The 22,051-nt window shown below is 39.6% G+C and overlaps 1 protein-coding gene across 7 annotated transcripts in view; it reads left to right on the top strand.

Moving 5' to 3' along the window:
- Positions 1–22,051, top strand: part of XYLB (xylulokinase) — an 82,218-nt gene that overhangs the window by 4,433 nt on the left and 55,734 nt on the right. For 6 of the 7 annotated variants that reach the window (XR_014689104.1, XM_084507835.1, XM_084507831.1 and 3 more), the window contains 11 exons: positions 893–979; positions 2,782–2,910; positions 4,199–4,264; positions 6,642–6,714; positions 12,201–12,319; positions 13,519–13,600; positions 14,578–14,618; positions 15,049–15,164; positions 17,825–17,940; positions 20,427–20,500; positions 21,855–21,951. Coding sequence is in view for 6 of the 7 variants with exons in the window: in XM_084507835.1 (XP_084363961.1) it covers positions 893–979; positions 2,782–2,910; positions 4,199–4,264; positions 6,642–6,714; positions 12,201–12,319; positions 13,519–13,600; positions 14,578–14,618; positions 15,049–15,164; positions 17,825–17,940; positions 20,427–20,500; positions 21,855–21,951 (1,000 nt within the window). In the remaining variant the exon portion in view is untranslated. Of the gene's footprint in view, positions 1–184; positions 301–892; positions 980–2,781; positions 2,911–4,198; positions 4,265–6,641; positions 6,715–12,200; positions 12,320–13,518; positions 13,601–14,577; positions 14,619–15,048; positions 15,165–17,824; positions 17,941–20,426; positions 20,501–21,854; positions 21,952–22,051 lie in introns of all 7 variants that reach the window. The other variant, XM_084507834.1, reaches the window with a different exon arrangement.

Here is a 22,051-nt window from a genome sequence, read left to right as displayed (position 1 = left end):
TAGTACTGTGGTGAGATAAGGAAGTCTTTTATACCATTTACAGATTTAAAAATTATATTCAGGGTAAGGACAGCACTGAAGTGATAGCTGATTGTGATGCATGAGGTTTAGTTATTCATCTTGATATATCTGGGGCTAATTAATCAAAATTTTTGCTTTAATCTCCATGTTTCATTGCTTTCAGTTGAAAGTCTGAGCAACATGTCTGAAAGTCATAGTTTGTATCAAGGCTCTGTTAAGAATTCCTCAGTGGAACAGAAGTTAGGGACTGCCAGGCAACCCCAGCTCACTCAAGTGAAGGTAGGAAGGTTTTTTCTAGACTACCAGCGTTCCCTTTGTTTTCCTCTTAATTCCACAAGCTGGGGTATCAACTTGGTGCTATATTCAGGTTCTTTCAGGTAGAATGGATTTCACTTAGCTGTCACCTGCCAACACACATTGTCTCTTTTCCTTTTCTCCGTTAAGAACCTTGTTTCTGTGCTGCAGATCAGACAGCAGAGGTACACTGATGTGCCAGTTTTTGTCCCCAGAGAAGGGGCAAACTGGTTTCAATTGTCAGAAGAACCAGAAGAGAGATGTTGAAGCAATCTGGATGATACTGTGGGTCAAGAACTATGGGCCTGGGGGATTTCCTTGTGTATATCTAGTTTCATTGGTATACTTGGTATAATTCAAGATCATTATTGTATTGACTCCTGTGTCTACTGTTTCATTATATGCTTTGCTCAGTCTTGAAGTGTCTTCTAATGGGACACTTGATTTGAAAACGTGCATTTTCTTCTCCTTGTTTGGAGAGAGTTCTCTGTCCCTTAGAGCTTGAAATTCAGATCAGGATATGAACTTTGCAGCCTGAGAGGCCATCTCCAACTTTGGTTTCTGTACTTTCCTACAGCAACATGGGAGTGTGTACTGGAAGAAAGGAAGCATCCAAACTTTAAAGAATGCATCACCCGAACTGCCTTTACATCAGCTACTAAAGGTAATGTGCATAAAGAGCTCTGAAGGGAGAGCTACACTTGTTCTGATACTTAGGCATTGCTTTTTTCCTTGCCAACCTTTCCTCGTGTTTAACTGAGTTGCATGTCCCTGCAGCATAAAGTGAAATATACAGGTTACTCCTTCAGCTCCAGGGCTTTTGACATTTCCCGTTCTCCTGAGTGACAGTGTGTACTGCTCTAAAAGCTTACAGGTGTCAGTGGGCAGGCATTCCACAATCTTTTTATGTCAGAGTAACAGCTTGTTTGTTCTTCTAGGAAACATTATATTTTGTAAACAACCTGTAAGTATTGTCATTTTTTTATTTGTATTAACAAAAAAATTGCAATGAAGAATATTGTTGCACCTGAGTTTCCTTGTAATGCCTGAGATTTCTTTAGAAAATATTAAAAAAAAAAATCAATTTACATTTCCTTGTGAAACCATGGAAGTGTAATGCTGTGAGGACAGAACCTCGTAACAAGTAAATTGTTGAACCTCAACACTATTTTTGTTGTGTTTGGTATGTTTTGAATATAGACTTGACAGAGTTTTATTTGAAAAGAGAAGTGGGGAGAAAAGAGCTTTCCTTTCAAAGTCCCTCACCTTCTTTACTTCAAGATCTGTATCCAGCTGTACCCTGGGGTGCATGAGGCACGGCATGGCTAGGGAAGGGATTGTCCTGCTCTGCTCTGCTCTGCGCTGTGTGGCCTCACCTCAAGTGCTGTGTGCAAGTTTTGTGTACCACAATATAAAAAGGACATAAAACTATCAGAGAATGTCCAAAGGAGGGCTGGAAAGATGGGGAAGGGTCTGGAGGGGAAGACTGGTGAGAAGCAGCTGAGGCCCCTTGGTTTGTTCAGCCCCAAGCAGAGCAGGCTGAGGGGAGGCCTCATGGCAGCCTGCAGCTCCCTCACGAGGGGCGCAGAGGGGCAGGCGCTGAGCTCTGCTCTCTGGGGACAGCGACAGGACCCGAGGGAACGGCATGGAGCTGGGACAGGGGAGGGTCAGGCTGGGGGTTAGGGAAAGGTTCTGCACCCAGAGGTGGTCGGGCACAGGGACAGGCTGCCCAGGGATGTGGTCCTGGCACCGACCTGCAGGAGTTCAAGGAGCATTTGGACACCGCTCTCAGACACAGGGGCTGGTTTTGGGGTGGTCCTGTGTGGAGCCAGGAGTTGGACTCAATGTGGCTCCTTCCCAACTCAGGATGTTCTGTGATTCTAAGATCAGAAACAACAGTCGTATATGGAAAAGGAGGCGTTTGTGTAAATGATCTATTAAATGATTACTTTTCGAAATACTTCATCTGTGCAAAACTCTTGGGAGTGGAATTAGAATACTCTCTGGTGATACTAAGACTCACACGCATTGCTTATGGCAAGCCTCACTTGCATTGGTTATACCAGTCACTGAAGAGAAATCTGTTAGAACAGCTCTGGATAGTCTTAAATATTTGAAGAGAAGTTCTAAAAAATGGGTCTAAACTTGTATAAAATGACCTGGGGCTTTGGCTACCAAAGGAGTGTTAGCAATACATTGCCATAGCACACCCTGCGGCAGGGCGTGTGTGAATTACCATCAGGTGGAGTCTGCTGCTTCCCTCGAGTGTGAAGTTTGGGTTAGGTTTTCCACTGCTGACCAACGTGCTGTCCAATATCTGTTTTCCTATAATTATCGAGAGGGGATCAGAAGGTACCTCAGAGCACTGAACTGTGAGCTGACAGCTAGGTCTGCTCTATTATTATTGTTCCAGCAGGGACTTCTAAGAGCTCAGATGGTATTAATAAAGAATATTGTTTGTTCCAGGCATGTTTTGCTGTCAGTAACAGCCCCATCTGGATGGATTCGAGTACAGCTTCCCAGTGCAGCAATCTGGAAAAGGCTGTGGGAGGAGCACAGCGCCTAGCGGCTATCACTGGATCTCGAGCCTATGAGGTGAGGAGCAGGGAGAAGAAATCCTCGGCAGAGTCGGGTGACAGAAAAGATTCTGCCCTTAAGTTATACCACAGCAGATAATGAGCAGGCATTAACTATGAAAGAGAGAATTTTATTCAGTGTTTTTGAAGAACCTCCCGTAGTACTGTGCTTTGTAGTAGCCTCACAAAGGAAGAGGTGGAAACCGTATTCTATGGGAATTTTAAGGTGAAATTAAGCAAAACATCGGAATTTCTACTGCAGGAACCAGTGCAGAAATGGTGACTGTAGTGAGCTGTTGCACTTGGTCAGTGGTTCCCAGGGCTGAATTCTCCATTGTGAGCTCCTGTGCAGCCAAATTTCCATGTTTAATGACAAATTAATTTGTGTTACAGGCTTATTCAGGGTTATGAGTCGATGTCTGGGGATAAATGCTCTAGGTTACTTCTTCAGTTAAAAGAATTGCCCTTTTAATGTTCCTTGAAGACTAACAAGTAGCTGTCAACCTAAGAGAGAAATGAGTTTCCGAAGTTCGGGACCCTATCAGAGAGTACACAGTCACTCATCTCCTCTTTCCAACCCTTTCCTCTCTTTTAACTATGACAATGAGTGGGAGTGGGGCTGCCCTCCAGGCATCTTGGCACCTGGCTGCTCTTACTGTTGGTTCAATAGAATAAGGCTTTAACCCCCAGAATTGCTGATTCTGTTTTTGAATCATGCACTGGCCATAAGGCCAGTGTTTGAAATCAGTCTTTGCATACCTCTAACAGTTTGTTTTTAACTTGCCAAAGGTTAAGGTTTCAGAAGTTCGGTGTTAGAAGATTTTTGTTGTTTGATACAATACATGGATGAAAAATAAGTATTCTTAGAACTGCCGTTAGCTTGTGCTCAAGTTGTTTCTTTGAGTATTAAACTCGCTGCCTGCTTCCATTCACCTTCCTCACAGAGAGGTGCATAGGTTGGGTAGCCTAAATCTTTTAAAGAATCTGAAGGCAGCATTTGAATAGTGTTGGTTCCTGGGCATGTAATAAGAGTGATTCATTCCATTGAACTGTCATTTCTGAAATGTAAATTATGGATAGTAATGCTTTTTCACAAGCTTTTTTTTTCAAAAGGTGAGCAAAATTCTCATAATGAGACTATGTGTTATAGCCTGTTTAGTGCAGATTGCCTGCTGTGCACTGACTTTCATCATGCATCAGGCAAATTAAATATCCAAAGTGCAATGTACTGAACTCATTACACAGAGTTAATGATTATTGACTCCATTTAAGGTTTGTGTTTCTAAGCATTTGCATTTCTTTCTCAGCGTTTTACAGGAAACCAGATAGCAAAGATTTACAGCCAGAATCCTGAGGTCTACGCGCAAACTGAGGTTGGCTCAACTTCAATATACTTATTGGAAATCACAGTTGAAAATCTTTTAAAAAGAATTTTGTGCAGATGTCAGATTATTATTCTTTTTTGGCTAAAAATATTTTATTCTTCTGTTTGCTTTTGAAAATAAAATTAAAAAAATGCTTTTTTTTGTTGTTATATTCTTAGTCATTAGGCAGATAAAAGTCAGGCATCAGTTCCATCTTGAACGTTATATTTAACACAGCAGGCTCTATTGGATCTTGCCTTTGTGGAAGAAGTTTTTTAAACCAGGCTTTCGTTTGGGTGGCAGTAAATTGTGTGTTCAGCAGTTCAAATACAAGTGGGTAACTAAGCACACAGTTGAAATTTTAGCACTCAGAATTGTCTGTTTGCATACAGAAATGTGGTTGCTCTACCATACAAAGCTGGCATCCCTGCAGATGTGCATAGGAAAAAAACTGCAATCAATCCTAGGTTTTTTTTAATAGATTTTCCCTTGAGGAGCTACTTTGATTCTGTTACTACAAATGAATTGCATTGTGTAGTTTCCTTCTGCTTTTTAATTTTTAGAAATCAATGTGCAATTCTATTGTTTCAATTCAAGTCTGCATCTAGCTGCGACTAAAATGGTTTGAAGCAAGGTGAAACCTCCATACAGGTACGATATACATGAGGGAAAGGCTCCTACCCTGTGATTAGAAAACACCAAACATCCTGAGCTGTGAAGTCAGGTGTCCTGTGTTTTTATATTCCTGTAGTTCTTGTCAGTATTGATAACAAATTTTCTGTTTTTTAGAATCTCACCTCTGCATGAAACATTTGATTTCATGGAGGAGTGAGTGGCAAAGTTTTTTGGGGAGAATGCTTCATTTTTAAAAATTTCTTTTTCTGTCTTTTCATTGTATAACCTTTGTGCTCAGTAAGGGATGGGATGGAACAGAACACTAATATAGCTTGATCACAAGTTTAAGAGTAAGTTTAGCAAAAGATGTATCAATAGAAGAGGCAGGGTGGGAGACAAGTCCTTGGGAACTGAGAATTGGTCAGACTAAGTCAGCTAAGACTTTGAGGGCTGGTGGCACTGATGGCACCTTGTGGCAGTAAAGGATATGCAAGAAGTTGTGTTCTAGTACAAGTATTTCCATGACAGAGTTACTTTAGGGGACCTTCAAGCAGCACTTAGCAGCCTGGCAGTCTGAGTGACATGTGGAAGGTGGATGTTTTTCCTCCTCTAGGTCAGCTTGCTGAACTGGCTGATTCACAGTTTAACTCCATCCTTTTCCTTCCATTTCAGGCAGCTAGTGCCCATTGGGGCACCAGAGAAGGTAGGCCTTCGTTATCTAAGCACAATGTGATATATTCTTGGGGAGAGATGCATGAAGAGCGAGTGCATCATTAAGTTTCCTGGCCATTGTAACCACTTCTTAGAGCTCTGGCTATAGTCCGTCTCTGAATGCTGTGTGAAGCAGTGGTTTCATAATCACTAATACAAAAACCTGTCACTGCAGGCTTGCTCCACCAGTAGAGATTTGATTCTGATTAGTTATTGGGTGACAATCATATTTCTTTTGAATTAGAGCACACAATAAGGAATTTGACAGCTTTTATGCCAGCTTCTGGGGAACATACAATACTTGATCCTGCAGAAAGCTGGGCTGCTTAACTCGGTGGTTTCTCTAGCAGGCTTGAAACGGAGGTGAGTCCGTGTAGGATCAGTGCTTTGTGTTACATGGCCAGGGCATTTTGGGACCAGTACTAGGAGCCCTGCAGCTGGATTTCACGCATTGTTGGAACATATCCAGAGGCAGAACTGCAGGCAGTGGTTTAGTGCAGAGCTGATTATTCCCAACTCCGGGGAGTAACTCCTGGGAGGGCTGGGGTCTCAGCTGGGAGGAGGTCACGGATGGGAAGAAGGTAAGAGCTCACGTAAAGGTGCTATCAGAGCCTTGCCAGTGACTAGAAAGCTCGCAGACCTGTACCCTGAATTGACCAATTCATGTCTTCTGGGCATTTCCCCGGTCATCCACACACAGTTTTTTTTCTCGGTGAGTATTTTACCTTAACTGAAGTCCTGTGATACACCACAGTTGTGAATTAATTCATGATAACATAGAATATGCTAATATACTAGGTGTATTTTGCATGTTTCAGAATGCAGAGCTATTAACAGCTTTTATCATGGGGTTACTTTTAGATTGATATCTGCTGCGTTACTTAGGCAGGAATATAAAGCTGAATAATCCTTCTAGGTGTATTTCTGTGTGCATTCTGTGTCTAACATTAAGCATCTATTAACATTTGCTGCTTCCAATTACTTATTTATTTTCTTTGAAGTGAGTACTGATGGGAATCACTCTCACACTCCTTTTTTTTTTTTTTTTTTTTACTTTCAGAGAATCTCTTTGGTTAGTAGTTTCGCAGCTTCCCTTTTCCTAGGAGCTTATGCACCCATCGATTACAGTGATGGTAAGTGCGTGGGCTTTTCTGGTAGTGACAATTTGTCGTGGTTTAACCCGGCTGGCAGCTAAACACCACGCAGCCGTTCGCTCACCCTCCCCCCTCCCTCTCTGGGACGGGGGAGAGAAATGGAAAGTGAAGCTCGTGAGTTGAGATGAAGACAGTTTAATAAGACAGGAAAATAATAATAATAATAATAATAATAATAATACAATGATGATAATAGTACTACTACTAATAATATGTACAAACAAGTGATGCACAATGCAATTGCTCACCACCCGCTGACCGATGCCCAGCTTAACCCCGAGCAGTCCGGCCCCCTCCCCCCGGCTAGCCACCCCTATATATTGTTTAGCATGACGTCAGATGGTATGGAATACCCCTTTGGCTAGTTTGGGTCACCTGTCCTGGGTCTGTCCCCTCCCAGCTCTTACTGCACCCCCCCAGCCTGCCCGTTGGCAGGACAGAGCAAAGGCTGAGATGTCCTTGGCTTAGTATAAGCACTGCTCTGCAACAATTAAAGCATCGGGGTGTTATCAGCACTCTTCTCATTCTAAGCCAAAACACAGCATTCCACCAGCTACTAGGAAGAAAATTAATTCTGTGCTAACTGAAACCAGGACACAATTCAAGAAGGAAATTTTTCTCTCTATTCCTCCCCGCCTTACATAAAAGGGGGACAGGCTCTCTGCCATTTATTTTCAGTCTTTAAGCTTTAATTGCAAGTCTGTTAGTCTTTCTATCTTAGTCTTTCAACTAAGTTATTCCTTTCAGTTTGTAGCTACTCTTGATAGTGTTGTCAGCTTTGCTTGTTTATCCCCATCGTACCATGATTCCAATTTCTATAAAATGGAGCCAGAGAAAAAGTTCTTAAATGAAAGTGAACCTTTTTCATTACTTTCTGATGTGAAAGGAATGTTGACATATCTATTTAAAAGCATTAAAAACTGTGGGTTTTCAGGTAGACTTCATAGTTCTGATATTTTTTGGTTTTGCTGGCTTAGCTCTGAGTTGCACAGGATGTAAATAAGATGTATACTGTGATTATTCCACACGCCCCCACGCCTAACTGGAGTAAGGATCTGTAACAGAAATTTCCTCTGGTTCATTTTTAAAAGGATAAGCAAAGCCAAGCAAGAAAAAAAACCCACAAAACTAAGCAAGCTCAGTTAAAAAGAATAAAATCTAACCTTTTTTATCTCTTCATTCATCATAACAAAGACAAAAAAGTGACTGGACACGTGTCTCTCCTTTCTGTTGTGTGTTATCTCAGCTATCCAGCTTTTAAACGGCAAATTTAAACAGCCTTTATGAGGGATACCTACTTCCTGGGAGCTGTGCTGTCATTTCTAAATAGCATTTTTGATTCCTCCTCTGAAAATAAGAGGAGATACATTTCAGAGCTGAAAGGTTAGATAACAAGGCTCTCTAAGGAAATGTTGCATTATAGAGCCATAGTTGACACCCATGTGCGAAGACAAACTTATTTTTTCTCCTCTTCATTGTTCCATCAAAGCTCATAGGAAAAGGCAAGGCACCTCAATTTTAGGTAATGGACAACTTATTCAATACTAGATTTCCCATTTATATTTGAGACCTTAAAAATTGCAAGGCGATCCACGCTTATTTTGCAGCAATTGTGAGATTATTACATCTGTCTTCTGGTCTTGTTCTGTTAGCCATGTATTTTCACAGCTAAATTTTATTTTTTTTTGTGAATTATTGCCCACAATACCTGTTGAGAGCTGCACTTTGCTCCTCAGTAGTCCCGAGTGCTGAGCATTTTGGCCACTCACCAGCCTACAGAACTGGCTGTGTCTACTGTTTTTCAAATAAGGATGGTGAGAGCTCCAAGATCCTTTTTTCTGACAAAGAAATATGTTGATTGTTGATTATTTTGTCAGTGAGTGTTTATTTTGATTCACATTTTGTTTAAAATATAAGCAAATAATAAACAAATCCTGTTTTTTTTTTTTGTTTTGTTTATTTTTTTGGGTAATGCTATCTCTGACTTTTCTAGTTGGAAGCAAGTGAGGAAAATCTGTGCTTCTTCTATTTTGGAACATGAACAATTCAGTTTGGTTGGAAACCAAAACGTTTCAAACTGTAAACAAAACAAAAGTTTGCTTCGTTGGAGAACTTTCATAGAAAATGTGCTGCATTTTTCAAGCAGCTCTAAGGAGAGCCTGTTCTGTTACACCTCTGGCTATTTACATAACTTGAATCAATGTTACCTACTGTTCAAAGCATGTAAGATTATTAAATTTTTGTGCGAAGAAAGATAAGGGAACTAAGCAGGATGTTACAGTTCTCTTTACAAGACAAAAGAGTTTTCGGTGTTGTAAGCTATATTTTGTCTTCTACGTTCTTTTCTTCTGTTAACATAATGAGAGCGAATTCTAATTCTGGTAATAAAATGTAATTATAATGCATGCAATAGTTTTTTGGATCCATCTTAAAAACCTGTTTTCTTGTCATGTACGATTTCTTGCAATTCACTTGATCTTTTACGTTGCACCTGTATATTGTAGTTTGAAATGCATCTCAAAATAATACTCAGATAATAGACCTATTCTTCATTTCTGTAGGTTTAACTTCAGGTCATATCGTCTTTAAAAGACCCTGTCAAATTGTTTAGCTCTGCACAATAACTTCTCTCTTTAAATTTGCGGGTTATTGTAGGAAATGTGCTACTCAGTTTCAGGAATTTTTCTCCTTAAAGGTCCAATCTTGTAAGGTTCAAACCACTGCTTATGAATGGCTGAGCACCTTGTGTGATTGATTCAAAAAAAATCAAATTACATTCTGGTGGAACGAAGAATGATTTTCATTTATATTGTGCAGGTGGTAAAAGGAAGATACATTTGGGACCTAAATAACTCAAACACTCGAGGCATTGTTTCTTTCAGAAGACACCTTAAAGAACAGATATTCAGCTCTTGACCTAGAGAAGCTTTATCTTTTGAAATGATTTTCCAAGAGCCTTAGGCAAATCGTAGCTTAGCATACTTGTTTCTGTTGTTGTCTCAACTAAGGCTGTTTTGAACTGAAGCCTTTTCAGAAGGCAGCCTGTTGGGCTGAATTTACTCCTCCTGTAGCTTGTTTGGTGTCAGCAGAGCTGCACTGCTCGCCGAAAAGGCAATCCAGAATGCTGTAATATAGATGCACTTACCCGTTTCTAAATGGATGCAAATATTGATCTTTAGCTTGCTGATTGATAAAGCCAGTTAGTCAGTGTCTTTTGGTCTTTGTAATGATTGTTTTTTTCCCCAGTCTTGAAATAATTATATTTTTGTATAAGCAGTAAATATTGGCAAGTCCCAGTTGTGCTCCTTGGTCACTTTAAGTCAGGGATGCTTGCAGTGAAATACTGAATCCTACTCCTCCACGTGTTAATCCTTTCCTCAGTCCTTACTAGACCATGGGCTTGGCTATTGACGTTTGTTGCTGATGGGATACCCAGTCGGAGTGACGAGTCTGAAGACTGCCTTTGTTTTTTTCCTATGATTTTAATTCTAGAGTTACTGTTTATTTTAATGTTAAACTTACAATGGTGTGCTTATGCCACTTTTTACTAACTTTTATTTCTAAAAGTGGCATAGATCTGCATGACCAGACGTGTGATTTAGGAGCTCACTGTGCATCTCTCCCTGTGTGAGTGAAGGAGAAGGAGAAGCAGTTCCAGGGAGCTTTCAGCTCTCTGGTCTTGGTTTTCTGCTGCCTCGAGATTCTCATTCAAGCTCCTGCAGCTGGATAGGATGAATCCAGGCCAACAGACGAGTAGCTCTTGTAAAATAGTTGTTTCACATCTTTTAAATGAGTTTTTGAGGGTGGGATAAATTAGTTCATCTTTCTTTTCTCAGGGCATGTTAAAGTCTCTTTGCAGCTATATCTACCAGTCAATAAAACTGAAGTGTGGTTTCAGTTTCTATATCAGCTTAGACCTTTTCAGTCACAAAGGTTAGTGGTTTGCCTGGTTTAGGCAGAAAAGATTGGAGAGGCTGTGCTTATTCTTCCAGAATTGCATTGGAGGATACTGGCTAAACATTTCTTCGGGCTTGCAGGATGTTGAGGTGAAGGATTTTAAAAAACAAAAGAAACAAGGAAAACCATAAAAAACAAAACAAAACAAAAAAATGAAAAAACAACAGCTAACTTTTTTTTTTTCTAATGAAATTCCTCTTTATTTAAAGATTCTCTGGCTCACTGATTAATTTAGCTAAGGTGTTCTTGTCCTTTTACATTAGGGTCTTTTCTAGGAAACTTTCTAGCTTTTCATATTTCCTCATTAAGCCTGAGAGATTTGGGAAGAGGCTCCATTCCATGTCTTGGAAGTGCAGATAACAATTCTGGATTCAATTTACCAAGGCAGGGGGGATGGTTGGATTTAAGAGAGAATTGAGAGAAGCTGGACTAAATCTTGCCACCTTTCCTTCTCCTGTTGCTGGTAGTGACTGTGACAGCAGAAAAGGGAAATGCACCCTTTGCCTGTGGGAGCAAGCACACTTTGTGCTCTGTCAAATTCCTGCTGCCGCATCACAGGCCAAATTTACCAGCACATAATTTAAGTGCGTTTAATTTGCATGAAATGGGATTGATTGAATTTAATAAATGTAATTCTATTTTCTATGTTGCTAAGTATAGTCCAAATTTCCTGCTGTTTGGCTTGGTTTATTCTGGTGTCTCAGCTGGAGCGTGCAACACTTTCTATTTACAGCGCCGTGCAAAGCACTGGGTCCAGACCATGGTGTTGGTGCTTAGGATTCAACTGTACAGATAGGTGTTTTGTTAATAAACATTATTAAACTCATTATTAAGTGAAAAAGGCTGCTGGGAATTGATAGTGTAAGCTTATTTGTGCGTGTGTAACTAACAGTAGGGTATGTGCAGGGAATATGGCAGGCTTATGGTCTTGTTGAGAATAAGAGTCCTACTAGAGCCTTGTAATGTGCTGGCTGAGATGTGGTTAGGATCTTCTCTTCCTCTGTGTCCCAGCATTGCAAGTGTAGCCTCATTCCACAGACTTTGCCTGTTGGTCAGCTTCACCTTCTTTGTGCTATACCGAGTTTAAAGATGTTTTGAATTGAATTTGAAGTTTTCCACTGTGCTCGGCTGAGAATGTGGCTGTGTTTCTGAGATAAATAAGTCACGGGCTAAACAGTCTTTGAAATGAAAATGTTGTTAATCCAGAGTAAGACTAATATGTCCCTGAACAGCACTAACCAGAAGCGTGTACGGATTTTTCAAGTCTAATGAAATGTGCAATTAAATGCATCTTAGAAATACAAACAAGGGATGTGGAGTGCTCAGGAAGTTACATAGATTTGGCCACTAACCAACCTCAGTTAACTTTATAAACCAGGACAACTTTCCAGGATAACTTTCTGTTGCCTGTAACAAGGTGGAATTTTCTGATGCAATATTATCTGCTTTCTTTACAATGCTGTTATGTTTAATGATCTGTGCTTCTTGGTTTGATCTCTGTCTTGTAGGTTCTGGTATGAATCTGCTGCAAATCTGGGAAAAGGTGTGGTCAGCGTCCTGCCTTGATGCTTGTGCACCAGGATTAGAAGAGAAACTGGGAAGCCCCGTGCCATCACATTCAGTCCTGGTATGTGCCAGTCTTGAAGAGTTTTAAAAAAAAATCATTGGAAGAACTAAGGCTTTGTGCTGAGAGTTCTGCTGACGGTACTTTCTTGGAGTATATTTGTGTGTGTGTGTGTGTGCATGCATGCACAATTACCTTCAGAGATGTGTGCCAGAGCAGAAATAGATAGTTTTGAAAACTGGTAGCTGGTGTCTGTCATAGCTTTTGCCACAGATCACTTTGGATTCCTGCATGCCCTGGGCTCCGAAAATAAAGGTTTTGGCAGATGCTGCAGTGATAAGAATCACTAGGGTTCTTCTCTCTGGACTTCCCATATGCCCACAACTACGACTGCAAAACTATGCACAGTATTTATTACTGCAGAAACATAACCCAACATCTGTGTTGCTTAACAAGGACCTTGTTTTATACTGTTTGTAGAGTTAATAAGTTAATCTTCCCGAATCATTTGGGATGTTTAGAGCTCCTCAGTTTATGCAGCTTAAAGATGAAATCAAGACCCATGTCTCTTAGAGTAAATAAATTTAGTCTTACTGTCCAGCACAGAAAGAGCTATTGCTTTAGGTGGTACGCATGTAAAACAGGGTAGGTATCTGTCACCTAATCCCTCTCAATTCAGTGCTAGTAAGGTAGCTGACTTGTGATTCCTGTGCTGATCATGTATAATGGAGAGGAACAAATCAAAAGTCTGCATAAATGTCCATGTATTTTTTAAGGATGGTTTTCTTCTCCTGTGTTTTCTCTGTGGCTTAAAAGAATACAGTTCTTGACCCCTACAATAATAGGTGTCATATTTCAACCTTTAATGTTGTGATGTATATTAATGTTGTTTCCTCTTTTGTTTGCATTGAATTTCTAATTTTTATGTATTAATATTCATGCATTCTGTGCAAAATAGATGGGTATGTTTATATTACTTGATGTGAAGAATTCCAGAGTGACCCAGAGCTAAAATGCTGCTATTTACTTCATGTATTTCAAAATCTAATCTCAGGATATTTCTATGAGGTTCTCCGACAAAAAAAAAAAAAAAAAAAAAAAGGTTCAAAATCTATGAAATATTCCTGCCTTAAATATACAGAAATGGTTATTGTAGCTGCTCTAGGGTTTTTCAGCTCTGTGCTACAACCGATTGTATCATACACTGCAAGATCATTTTCCATTTTTTAAGCTGTTTTTTCACTCCGTATTTCTTTCCTTAGGGGTCCATTTCTCCGTATTATATTCAGCGTTATGGGTTTAGCCCAGACTGCAAAGTAGTAGCCTTTACAGGAGACAACCCAGGTGAGATGATTAAATGTGTAAGATTCAGTGAATATCATTATGCATGTACTGAAATTCTAGATCAATCTCATTAATTCTCAGATGCTCCCTTATACAGCGAAAGAATATCATGTTTATCAGCATTAATAGCTTTTTCCAACAGCCATCCATCACTGGCTCTTCTGAGGTATAGACATCTTGGATAAGCTGGGTACTGCAAATGAATTCCCTTTAGCCTAGTAATTAGAGGTGACTCTAGGTTTTGGTTTGTCTAAGAGAATAAACTATTTGTAATATGAATTACTTCCATTTTTAACTTAGGAAATGTGAATTCAAACCCTGCTGTTGTATCTTTTGAATCAAAGAACCTTTCTGTAAGAATGAGAGCTGTCCTTTTGTCAGACTGATATATCCCAGTGTAAGGGAGAGTGTTAATTTAGGAGCAGTTTTTGGAATCCTCATGACTGTTTCAGGGCAGAGCAAAGTCATCTTTCTCAAGACTATGAAAATAAAATACTTATCCATGTAAAAGTAGCATATCCAGGTTTGAATAAAGATGTAGGCTTCATCATGGTATATTTCCCATGTATATTATGGGACATGATTAAGCTCTGAATTTCTTGAAAGGCAAATTTTTCTTTTAGAAATTCAAGTCCAATTTAGTCCAATAAATATATGAGTAGTCTGATGCAGGTGAGTGGTGTTGTACTTTAAAGAGTGTTGTTAAGTAAGAGTCCACAGTATTTCAAACTTGAACATACAAACCTTCAGAGAATCCTGCAGTTCTGCAGTTGTTTGTTTTGAGTGTTTTGATTAAGTGTTAAAACTCTCACCCAAGCTCTTGGCCCCTTTTTTACAATGTATAGGCCAAGGTTATCATGAACATAATTCCCATTTTTTCTACTTTGAGACAGCGAGTGCAGTGTGCCGTGATGTCCCAAGTAGCATGCTAAAATTGAGTCATACGAGTAACTTTTTCTCTGTTATTCTGCTTTCAGCATCATTGGCAGGGATGAGACTTCAAGAAGGAGATATTGCAGTAAGTGAAAACATTCCTGAAAACTATCTGTATCCCTGAATAAATGGAATACATGAAATGTGAAACGGTAACAAGGACGATAGCTGTAGGTTATCAGTTAAATTAATCTGCTAGTGTTGATTTTCTTTTTTATCGCCTTCATTCTTGTTTTATTTCTATCAATCTGCAAGCTGCCTGAAAGATTTCAAGTAAACTGCAACTATTTTTAACTAATGCTCTAGACCCTAAAGCTCAAGTCTCTGTCTGGTATGTATTTCACTGATGTGACAACCTAAAAGTCAGCGCTAGCTTCAATACGAATCCAATTGACTTAATGTGTAATTTAAAAACAATTAGTGGTAATAACAAATGGTTTTAATTTAATTTCTGTATTGCTTTCCGTGCACGTTGTGATAACGCTTCAATTACTTTTTTTTTTTTCTCCTTCCAGATTAGCCTTGGCACAAGTGACACATTGTTTCTGTGGATCCAGGAACCGACTCCTGCCTTAGAAGGTCATATCCTCTGCAATCCTGTTGATTCGCAAACATTTATGGCACTTTTATGGTAATACCATTTTTTTTGTACATCTAGGATCAATAATATATATATATATATATTTTGTATTAGTGGTTTATTTCTTTTGCAAAATGATAATGGAAAGAATGTTCAGCGCTCCGTATGGTATATGGCAACCTACTGCTGAAACATTTGCATCAGGATTATGGCATGCCCATTGTTCAATGTGGGTAACTGCAGAGTTGTGAAGGATAAATTCTCATGGCGATAAAAAGACAAAATTATTTTTATGTATACATAAGGCCAGTTCGCTGTGAATCGAAGGTAATATATTTAATGTACAGGAATAGCAGTCTTCTGAAATGTAATAATCTGAAATGTCAGAAGCTTGACCGGACTGTGCAACTTCTAGTGGTCCAGAGGGGACATAATGGGGCAGGTGAAGGCTTCCTTTTCATAGACGAGTATAATCAGTGCTGTTCAGGGACATATTAGACTGTGCACGTGGCAAATACTGAGATCTCAGGAAGCCCAGCTGACAGAATGATTCTCCTGGTAGCTTTTGGCTGCTGTGATGTGGGGATGGTTTGGCCTCTTGCCAGCCAAGTAGGAGGAAGGAAGGCCTGAAGCTGCGGGTTGTCCCTCACCAAATCCACATGTTCCACTGAAAAACTTCCAAAGTCAGAGCATTTAGGCAAATATTTACAAGTAATACACGGGTACATTTAGTGTTTAAATACTTGGGATTGCACAGAGCACAACGCAGCAGTTATTGGCAGGAATGGGTAGAGCTGTTCCTTGGGAAGGTCTTTGGAAGTGGACAGCACTTCTGTAACAGGCCTGTTAATTACGAGTGTGCACATAAAACCCTCTTAAGGACTTAAGAGGGATTATTATTTTTTCCCCTGCTTGGACTGTCTCTTATAAGTCGCAGTAGTAATATTGTTTCAATTATTACAAATGATCAGATCTATAAGGTAGAGGCATTTTCCGAAGCGGAGATTTGATGGCATTAGTGATTAACTCAGCCTGTTCCCTGTGGATCCTGAGATTACCTCGTATCACTAACACTACAAAATCAAACTGTAGGTGCTTGTAACTGAAAACTTCAACAGAGCTCAAATCTGCCTTTTAGCTGTGATGTTGAGCCTTACCTGCACAGTGAAAGGATGCTGTAGATGACAGTGGGAACTGTGTTGTGAAGTGGAGCTTAAAAGGGTGATGTCAATTGCAAGTTACTGAGTTTCATAATATGATTTCCCGGCAGTTGGTTATTTTTGAAGCTTTGCATTAAAGTTTTCCTTTTTCCCAATTTTTCTCTATTTCTCACTGCTTGCTGGGTGAAAGAGCTCTATAAACAACCTGTTTGTAAGAGGAGACGCTGAGACATTTTTCTGAATAACCACTCTGCTGCCATTCTTCTGCTCCAGCTTAACACGTGCAGAAGGCCAAATCTTTGTCCTTCAGAACACAGACTACTTCTGTAGCCATGCAGATGTAAAGAATTTCTGTTCTGCCAGTCTGGCTGGTCCTGCCCTAACACTGCTCCTTTGGCACCAGTGCCCCTTTACTAATGGAGCAGTGTAATTAATAGGGAACTCGCCTGCTTTAGTAGGAAAAGTGCCTGAACTCCCAGGCAGAATATATGTATAGAAAACTTGAATGCTTTCAGTTACTGCTACAGAGCATGTTCAATAATTTCCTTGCTCTCTTTTTGGATGTTTTTGTGCCTCTCCTGCTGAGTTGGTGTGATGACTCCCTGTTGGAGAGGATTCAGACTGCTTTCCTTTGGGTCTGAGTCCAGTGCTGCAGTATGCTGCAGGAGCGTTATATTCACAGAGGAGACAAAGGAGGAGATGGCACAAAGGGTGCACAGATCGTGCACACTCAACAGATGCATTTTTACAGCATGGCTTACGGGCTCTGGAACAGAACCGTGTAGCTGCAGCTGTGGTGCTTCCCTTTGCCAGATACTGGCATGGATCTAGACCTCATAAGTTTTATTGGACCCTGAAATCATAAATGATGTAATGCAGCGTGGAGACACTCTTGCTCCTCCTTAGAGCCGTATCAAAGTGAGTTTTTTTTAGTGCTGTGTCAGAGTACTGCTGGCAGTGCACACGAGTGCTACCTCTGCACCCGCAGCACAAACCGTTTCTCTTGAAAGCAGTTACTAGGTCCAGCTGGGGGATGTCCAAAAGCAGGTGTTTGTCTTTGCTCTTGGGTGCAGCCAGACTCAATGAAGCCCTTGATGAGTGTTGGCACAGTGCAGAAACCCAGCTCCACAGGTCCTGCCTCATGGCCAGCATGATACGACAGTGCCCGGTGTGTCTTCAGGGCTTTGGGCTTCAGGAAACTGCAGTAAGTCAGGCACTGGGCTGCAAATCCTGTATGCGGAGCTCTGAGGAGACGTGTTAGCTGTTCAGAGCTAGCTTGTGTTTGGCATGGCCTGCCAGAATAGATCTGAACCATTCACTCATTGGAGAGATGTAGAAGAGCATCTCTGCATTGTTTTCCTCAACGTGTCTTGTTGTAGTTGTTTTTTTTTAGTTTCCTTCCTCTGCGTTTCTTTCCATAATGAAGAGATGATTGTATCTGCTTGCCTGGCTGTATTCAGCTGATACAACGAACAGCAGTATTAAGTAAAACAACAAATTGCTTAAAAACAGTCAAATGATTTGAAAAATGCATGTGTTTGTGTGTTTTAGTTTTAAGAACGGCTCTCTGATGAGGGAGAGGATCAGAGATGACTGCGCTTCAGGCTCCTGGGATGAATTCTCCAAAGCCTTGTCGTCAACTGTTGCTGGAAACAATGGAAACTTGGGTATGAGCCTTAGCAGGGCTGGGAGTTCCAGGGTTTGTTTGGAGACATAATTTGCTGGGAGTTGCACCTACTTTTACTTGGGTTGTGATAAAGACCAAGAATTAAGCCAAGCAAGGGAAATTTCTAATGTATGCTCAGAAATACTCTGTTGGTGGGTAAGTGTCATAAGAGTATTTTTCTTCAGTGTCCACTGAATAAGAAAATTATATTTATGGAGCTCTTTTGATCATTGAAAAAGTGTTAGCATTTTATGGCATCTTATCTACAGAATGTTTAGAACTACTAATTTCTGAAGGAGGCTTTCATGAAAGTATGCTGCTTTTTGCTGAAACTCAAATCAAGTGGTTCAAGTAGCTCCATGCTGTTTCTCTCTGTCTTCAATGGTTTTGCTCTCTGCACATTACTCTAGAATCGTGCTCTGTGCATGTGAACAAAGCAGTAATATCAAATCGTACCCAGATGTCCTGCATTTTCCCCAGTGTATGTCACAGAGTCACTTCATCCCTGTTTCCTCCCACATTATGCTCAGTGAACTAAATAAAATGATGGAAACATTTAAAAAAATATTAATAAATCCATGTATTTGGAATTCTACATTTTTTTCATAAAGCTTAACATTTCATGGGTATATTAAATAGCTTTGCAATAACTTATTGAAAGGTGAGTATAATCAAGATTAAAATTTAACCATTGCAGAGCTGGATTTGAAATCACTGCAATCATATTAGATCTGAATCGGTATGTTAAAATTAATTTTAAAAAAGTAGGATAATTAAGCTATAGAAGAATCCACTCCTTAGGAAAGTGAATTAAAGATACAGTTTCTTGACAGTGATGTTAGCACTGATTTTGTTTTTAGAAGCTCTGTTATGTTGTCTGTCAAATCCAATTTCTGTGGGGTATTGAAATGGCCAGGCATCTCTTTTCCCTAGAAGACAAATCAATTCAGGTGTTTCAGAAAATGGGAAGATGCTATTCCAAAACCCAGAAGTCAGCCATTTTAGACGATATTTAAAAAAAAAAAAAAAAACAACAACAAAACACACACAAAAAGTTGATGGAAATCTTGTTAGTGATTTCAGGGATACCAGGACACGGGCTTTACGTCCTAAAATTTGTGTTATTGTATATTCACTCGGATAACTCAGTACCCTGTAAAAATGTGTTTCCTGAAAATCATCTTCAGTAACTGGTATCCTTGGTTAACTTCTGTGTTACTTGAAGATACAGCATACATGTAAAAATACAGGAATCTCCGAGTTCCTGAGGGAAGCAGAGTGAAGAAGGACCTGGTTAGACATCCTCCCTTTTGACACTTGTTCCCCACACCCATTATTGTGCAAGAAGATGCCACTGGAAGCTTTAGAGAGCTGGAGATGAGCAGAGGCAGTGGCTAGGGTGAGGCTGGGATAACGAGAGTAACAGGGGTAACAAACAGAGAAAGAAGAGTGGTGAAGAGGAGAAGGTCCTGTCACAGCTGGGAGGTCCCTGAGAAAGCTATTAAAACAGCAAGTTTACCTGAGCACCTCATATGCCAGGTGGCAGCAGGTTCAAAAAGGAAATTCTGGGATATAAATTCCCTGGTAGGGCCTGCTGATCTGTAACCCACGGTGTTCCTTGCTGGCAGGCTTTTAGAATGTTTAATCAAAAAGGTTGTGTGTGCTAAAGCACAGTGCTATTTCTGTGGTTTTTTTTTTGAGGGGTAATACTCATAGGGCTGCTAGGGCAGCATAGTCTTCTTCCGAAGATCTGAGTCTTACAGGCTGTGCTGACTGCCCTTAGTTTCTTAGCTATTCTTTTCAGTTTTTCTTTTCTCATTTTCTTTTTTATTTTTTTTTTGGTCCCCTTTTTTGAATATCTTTTCTGACCAACTTGCCATCAACACAAAGGAAATCTTTTTCTCACTTTTTGTCTAGCTGCCTGCAAAGCGTTACTGTATGTCTTTAGATCTCATCAAAACTATTCAGAGACCGGCTCTGCTTCATGACTCAAAATATCTGATGCTCTCTAATAAACTCATGAAATCTTATCCAGTGCATGAAGTGTTCCACTATTCCTGTACTCTTCTTACTAACTTTCACTTTTTTCATTTTTTTTCTTTCACCCTTGCACATAATTTATTGGAACTATTTCTGAGATGTGTTACATATTATCTTATTACTATATTACTTGCATGTGTGCATGCTTTGGTGGATAAGTGGTTTTTTGTAGACTTGTCTTTTATTATATTATTTGGATTTCTAATGAAGTATTAAAGGCTTTGAGCCAGATATGTTTAAGATCCTCTTTTTTTTTTTTTGTAAACTGAAAGTAATTAAATTTAGTAAGTATCTGGACTGAAATGAATTAAGAAACAAGCTGTGCAGTGTCTCAAATGTCTTTCCAAATATATGACATACATTTATTATCATTTCATCTGTTCTGAAATAAGATTACAACTTTGGGCTAGGAGAAAACATGACACTCTTTAATGTTCCTTGATGCAGGTTTCTACTTTGATGTGATGGAAATTACTCCTGAAGCAGTTGGGATTCACAGATTCAACAGTGACAACCAAAAGGTAGTAATAATCTAGTTAATGTCCAAAAGCTTGAAGGAGTACTCTCAAAGCTCAAAATCTTTGCCATTATCTTTTTTCTTTGAGATGCTTGCTTTTGAATTTCATTGATTGATGCAAGTCCAAGGGATGAATTACATAAGGTTTGGTTTGTAGCTAGAGAACATCCATAACACAAAGTCTGAACTAGAACTTAAATGTTGTTGGTGTTTTGTTGAAGGAAATATATATATATATATATATATATATATATATATTTTTTTTTTTTTACTAGAAAATGTGGATTTAGTAAAGCTAAAGCTATTTTTGAAAAAAGATTACCAAGCTCTCAATAATCTTAAAGCTAAACTTGCATCACTTAGTCCTTGCCTTCTAAATTTTGGACGCAGATAAGAATGTGTTGAAACATTGGGCTGTAGGATTTTGTCTTTTATCTTGCTCTAAATGTGAGTGCAAAGACCTCATTTGGCTGTCCTGCATGTCTTTGGTTAACCTACAGGCCACATGGTGGTAAGTAAGTAAACACAAGCTCAAGTACAACAGGAATTAAAATAAAAATTATGTTATGAAAAGAAAAGTTCTTTTTATGTTTGTATTTTTCTTTTGAGAAATGGGTGTTGTTTAAATGCCTGGCTTTCTGGGTGGCATTGGAACTCAACAGATGTTTTTAATCAATCACGACTCCCCGTTGATTAGACCTCACTTAGGTGAACAGAGATTGATACTATCTTGTGTTTGCAGTGTAGCACTGGTCTTTTAAACACTTACTGCTTAAATGAATGCTTAGTCACTTCTTGCTGTATTTGTAGTGCATGGAAAAACTGAACTTTTTGTGAAATGTTTTTTGTAGTGGTTTGTAGTTCAGCATTTTCCTAACTCTTTTGCCTTTCTTCTAGTTAACAGAAGGACAGAAAAATGTTATAGATAGCAATTAATGAAAGGATTGTTCTGTCTGCAGACAGAAATGGATTTAAACTTTTGTGACATTGCTTAATGCATTTGAATTTTATCTACTTGCTTTAATTTAATGTTTTTGAGATACTGATCTTTAAGCAGCTTTTTGTGCCGAGAAATGCCAAGAGTTTACAACTCACCCAGGCACCTCTTCCCATCCATCCGGCATTGATTTCAAGACTGATGGATTTGCCAACAGCTCTGCAGTTATGGGTTGCGTTTGAGTCTTCAGGTGTGCCTTTTGTATGTGACTGCAGAGCTGGGCCTAGTTGAAAGCTGACTTCAGGGTGAAGACAAGGATAATGAACTATAAATCTGCCTCGTACTTTTAACCCGTCTCCAGCTTGGCATTGTATACTGTGCAAGGTGCTGGTTAACTTAATGTATTCGTTCTTTGATACAGGTTTCAGACTTTCCAAAGGAGGTGGAAATACGAGCCTTGATTGAAGGGCAGTTCATGGCCAAGAGGATTCACGCTGAAAAGCTGGGATATAAAGTCAGTAAGTATGATGAAAAAGCTGCAGAACTAATGGCACTAGAGTTCAAACACAAAGATAGGAGTTCTGACAGTAATGTCAGTATCGTGATTCATGCCCTAAC

The sequence above is a fragment of the Aythya ferina genome (genome assembly GCF_964211825.1).
Source record: "Aythya ferina genome assembly, chromosome: 2".
NCBI lineage: Eukaryota > Metazoa > Chordata > Aves > Anseriformes > Anatidae > Aythya > Aythya ferina.
The sequence above is the reverse complement of the archived record's forward strand: the minus strand, read 5'-3'. Positions and strand labels throughout refer to the sequence as shown.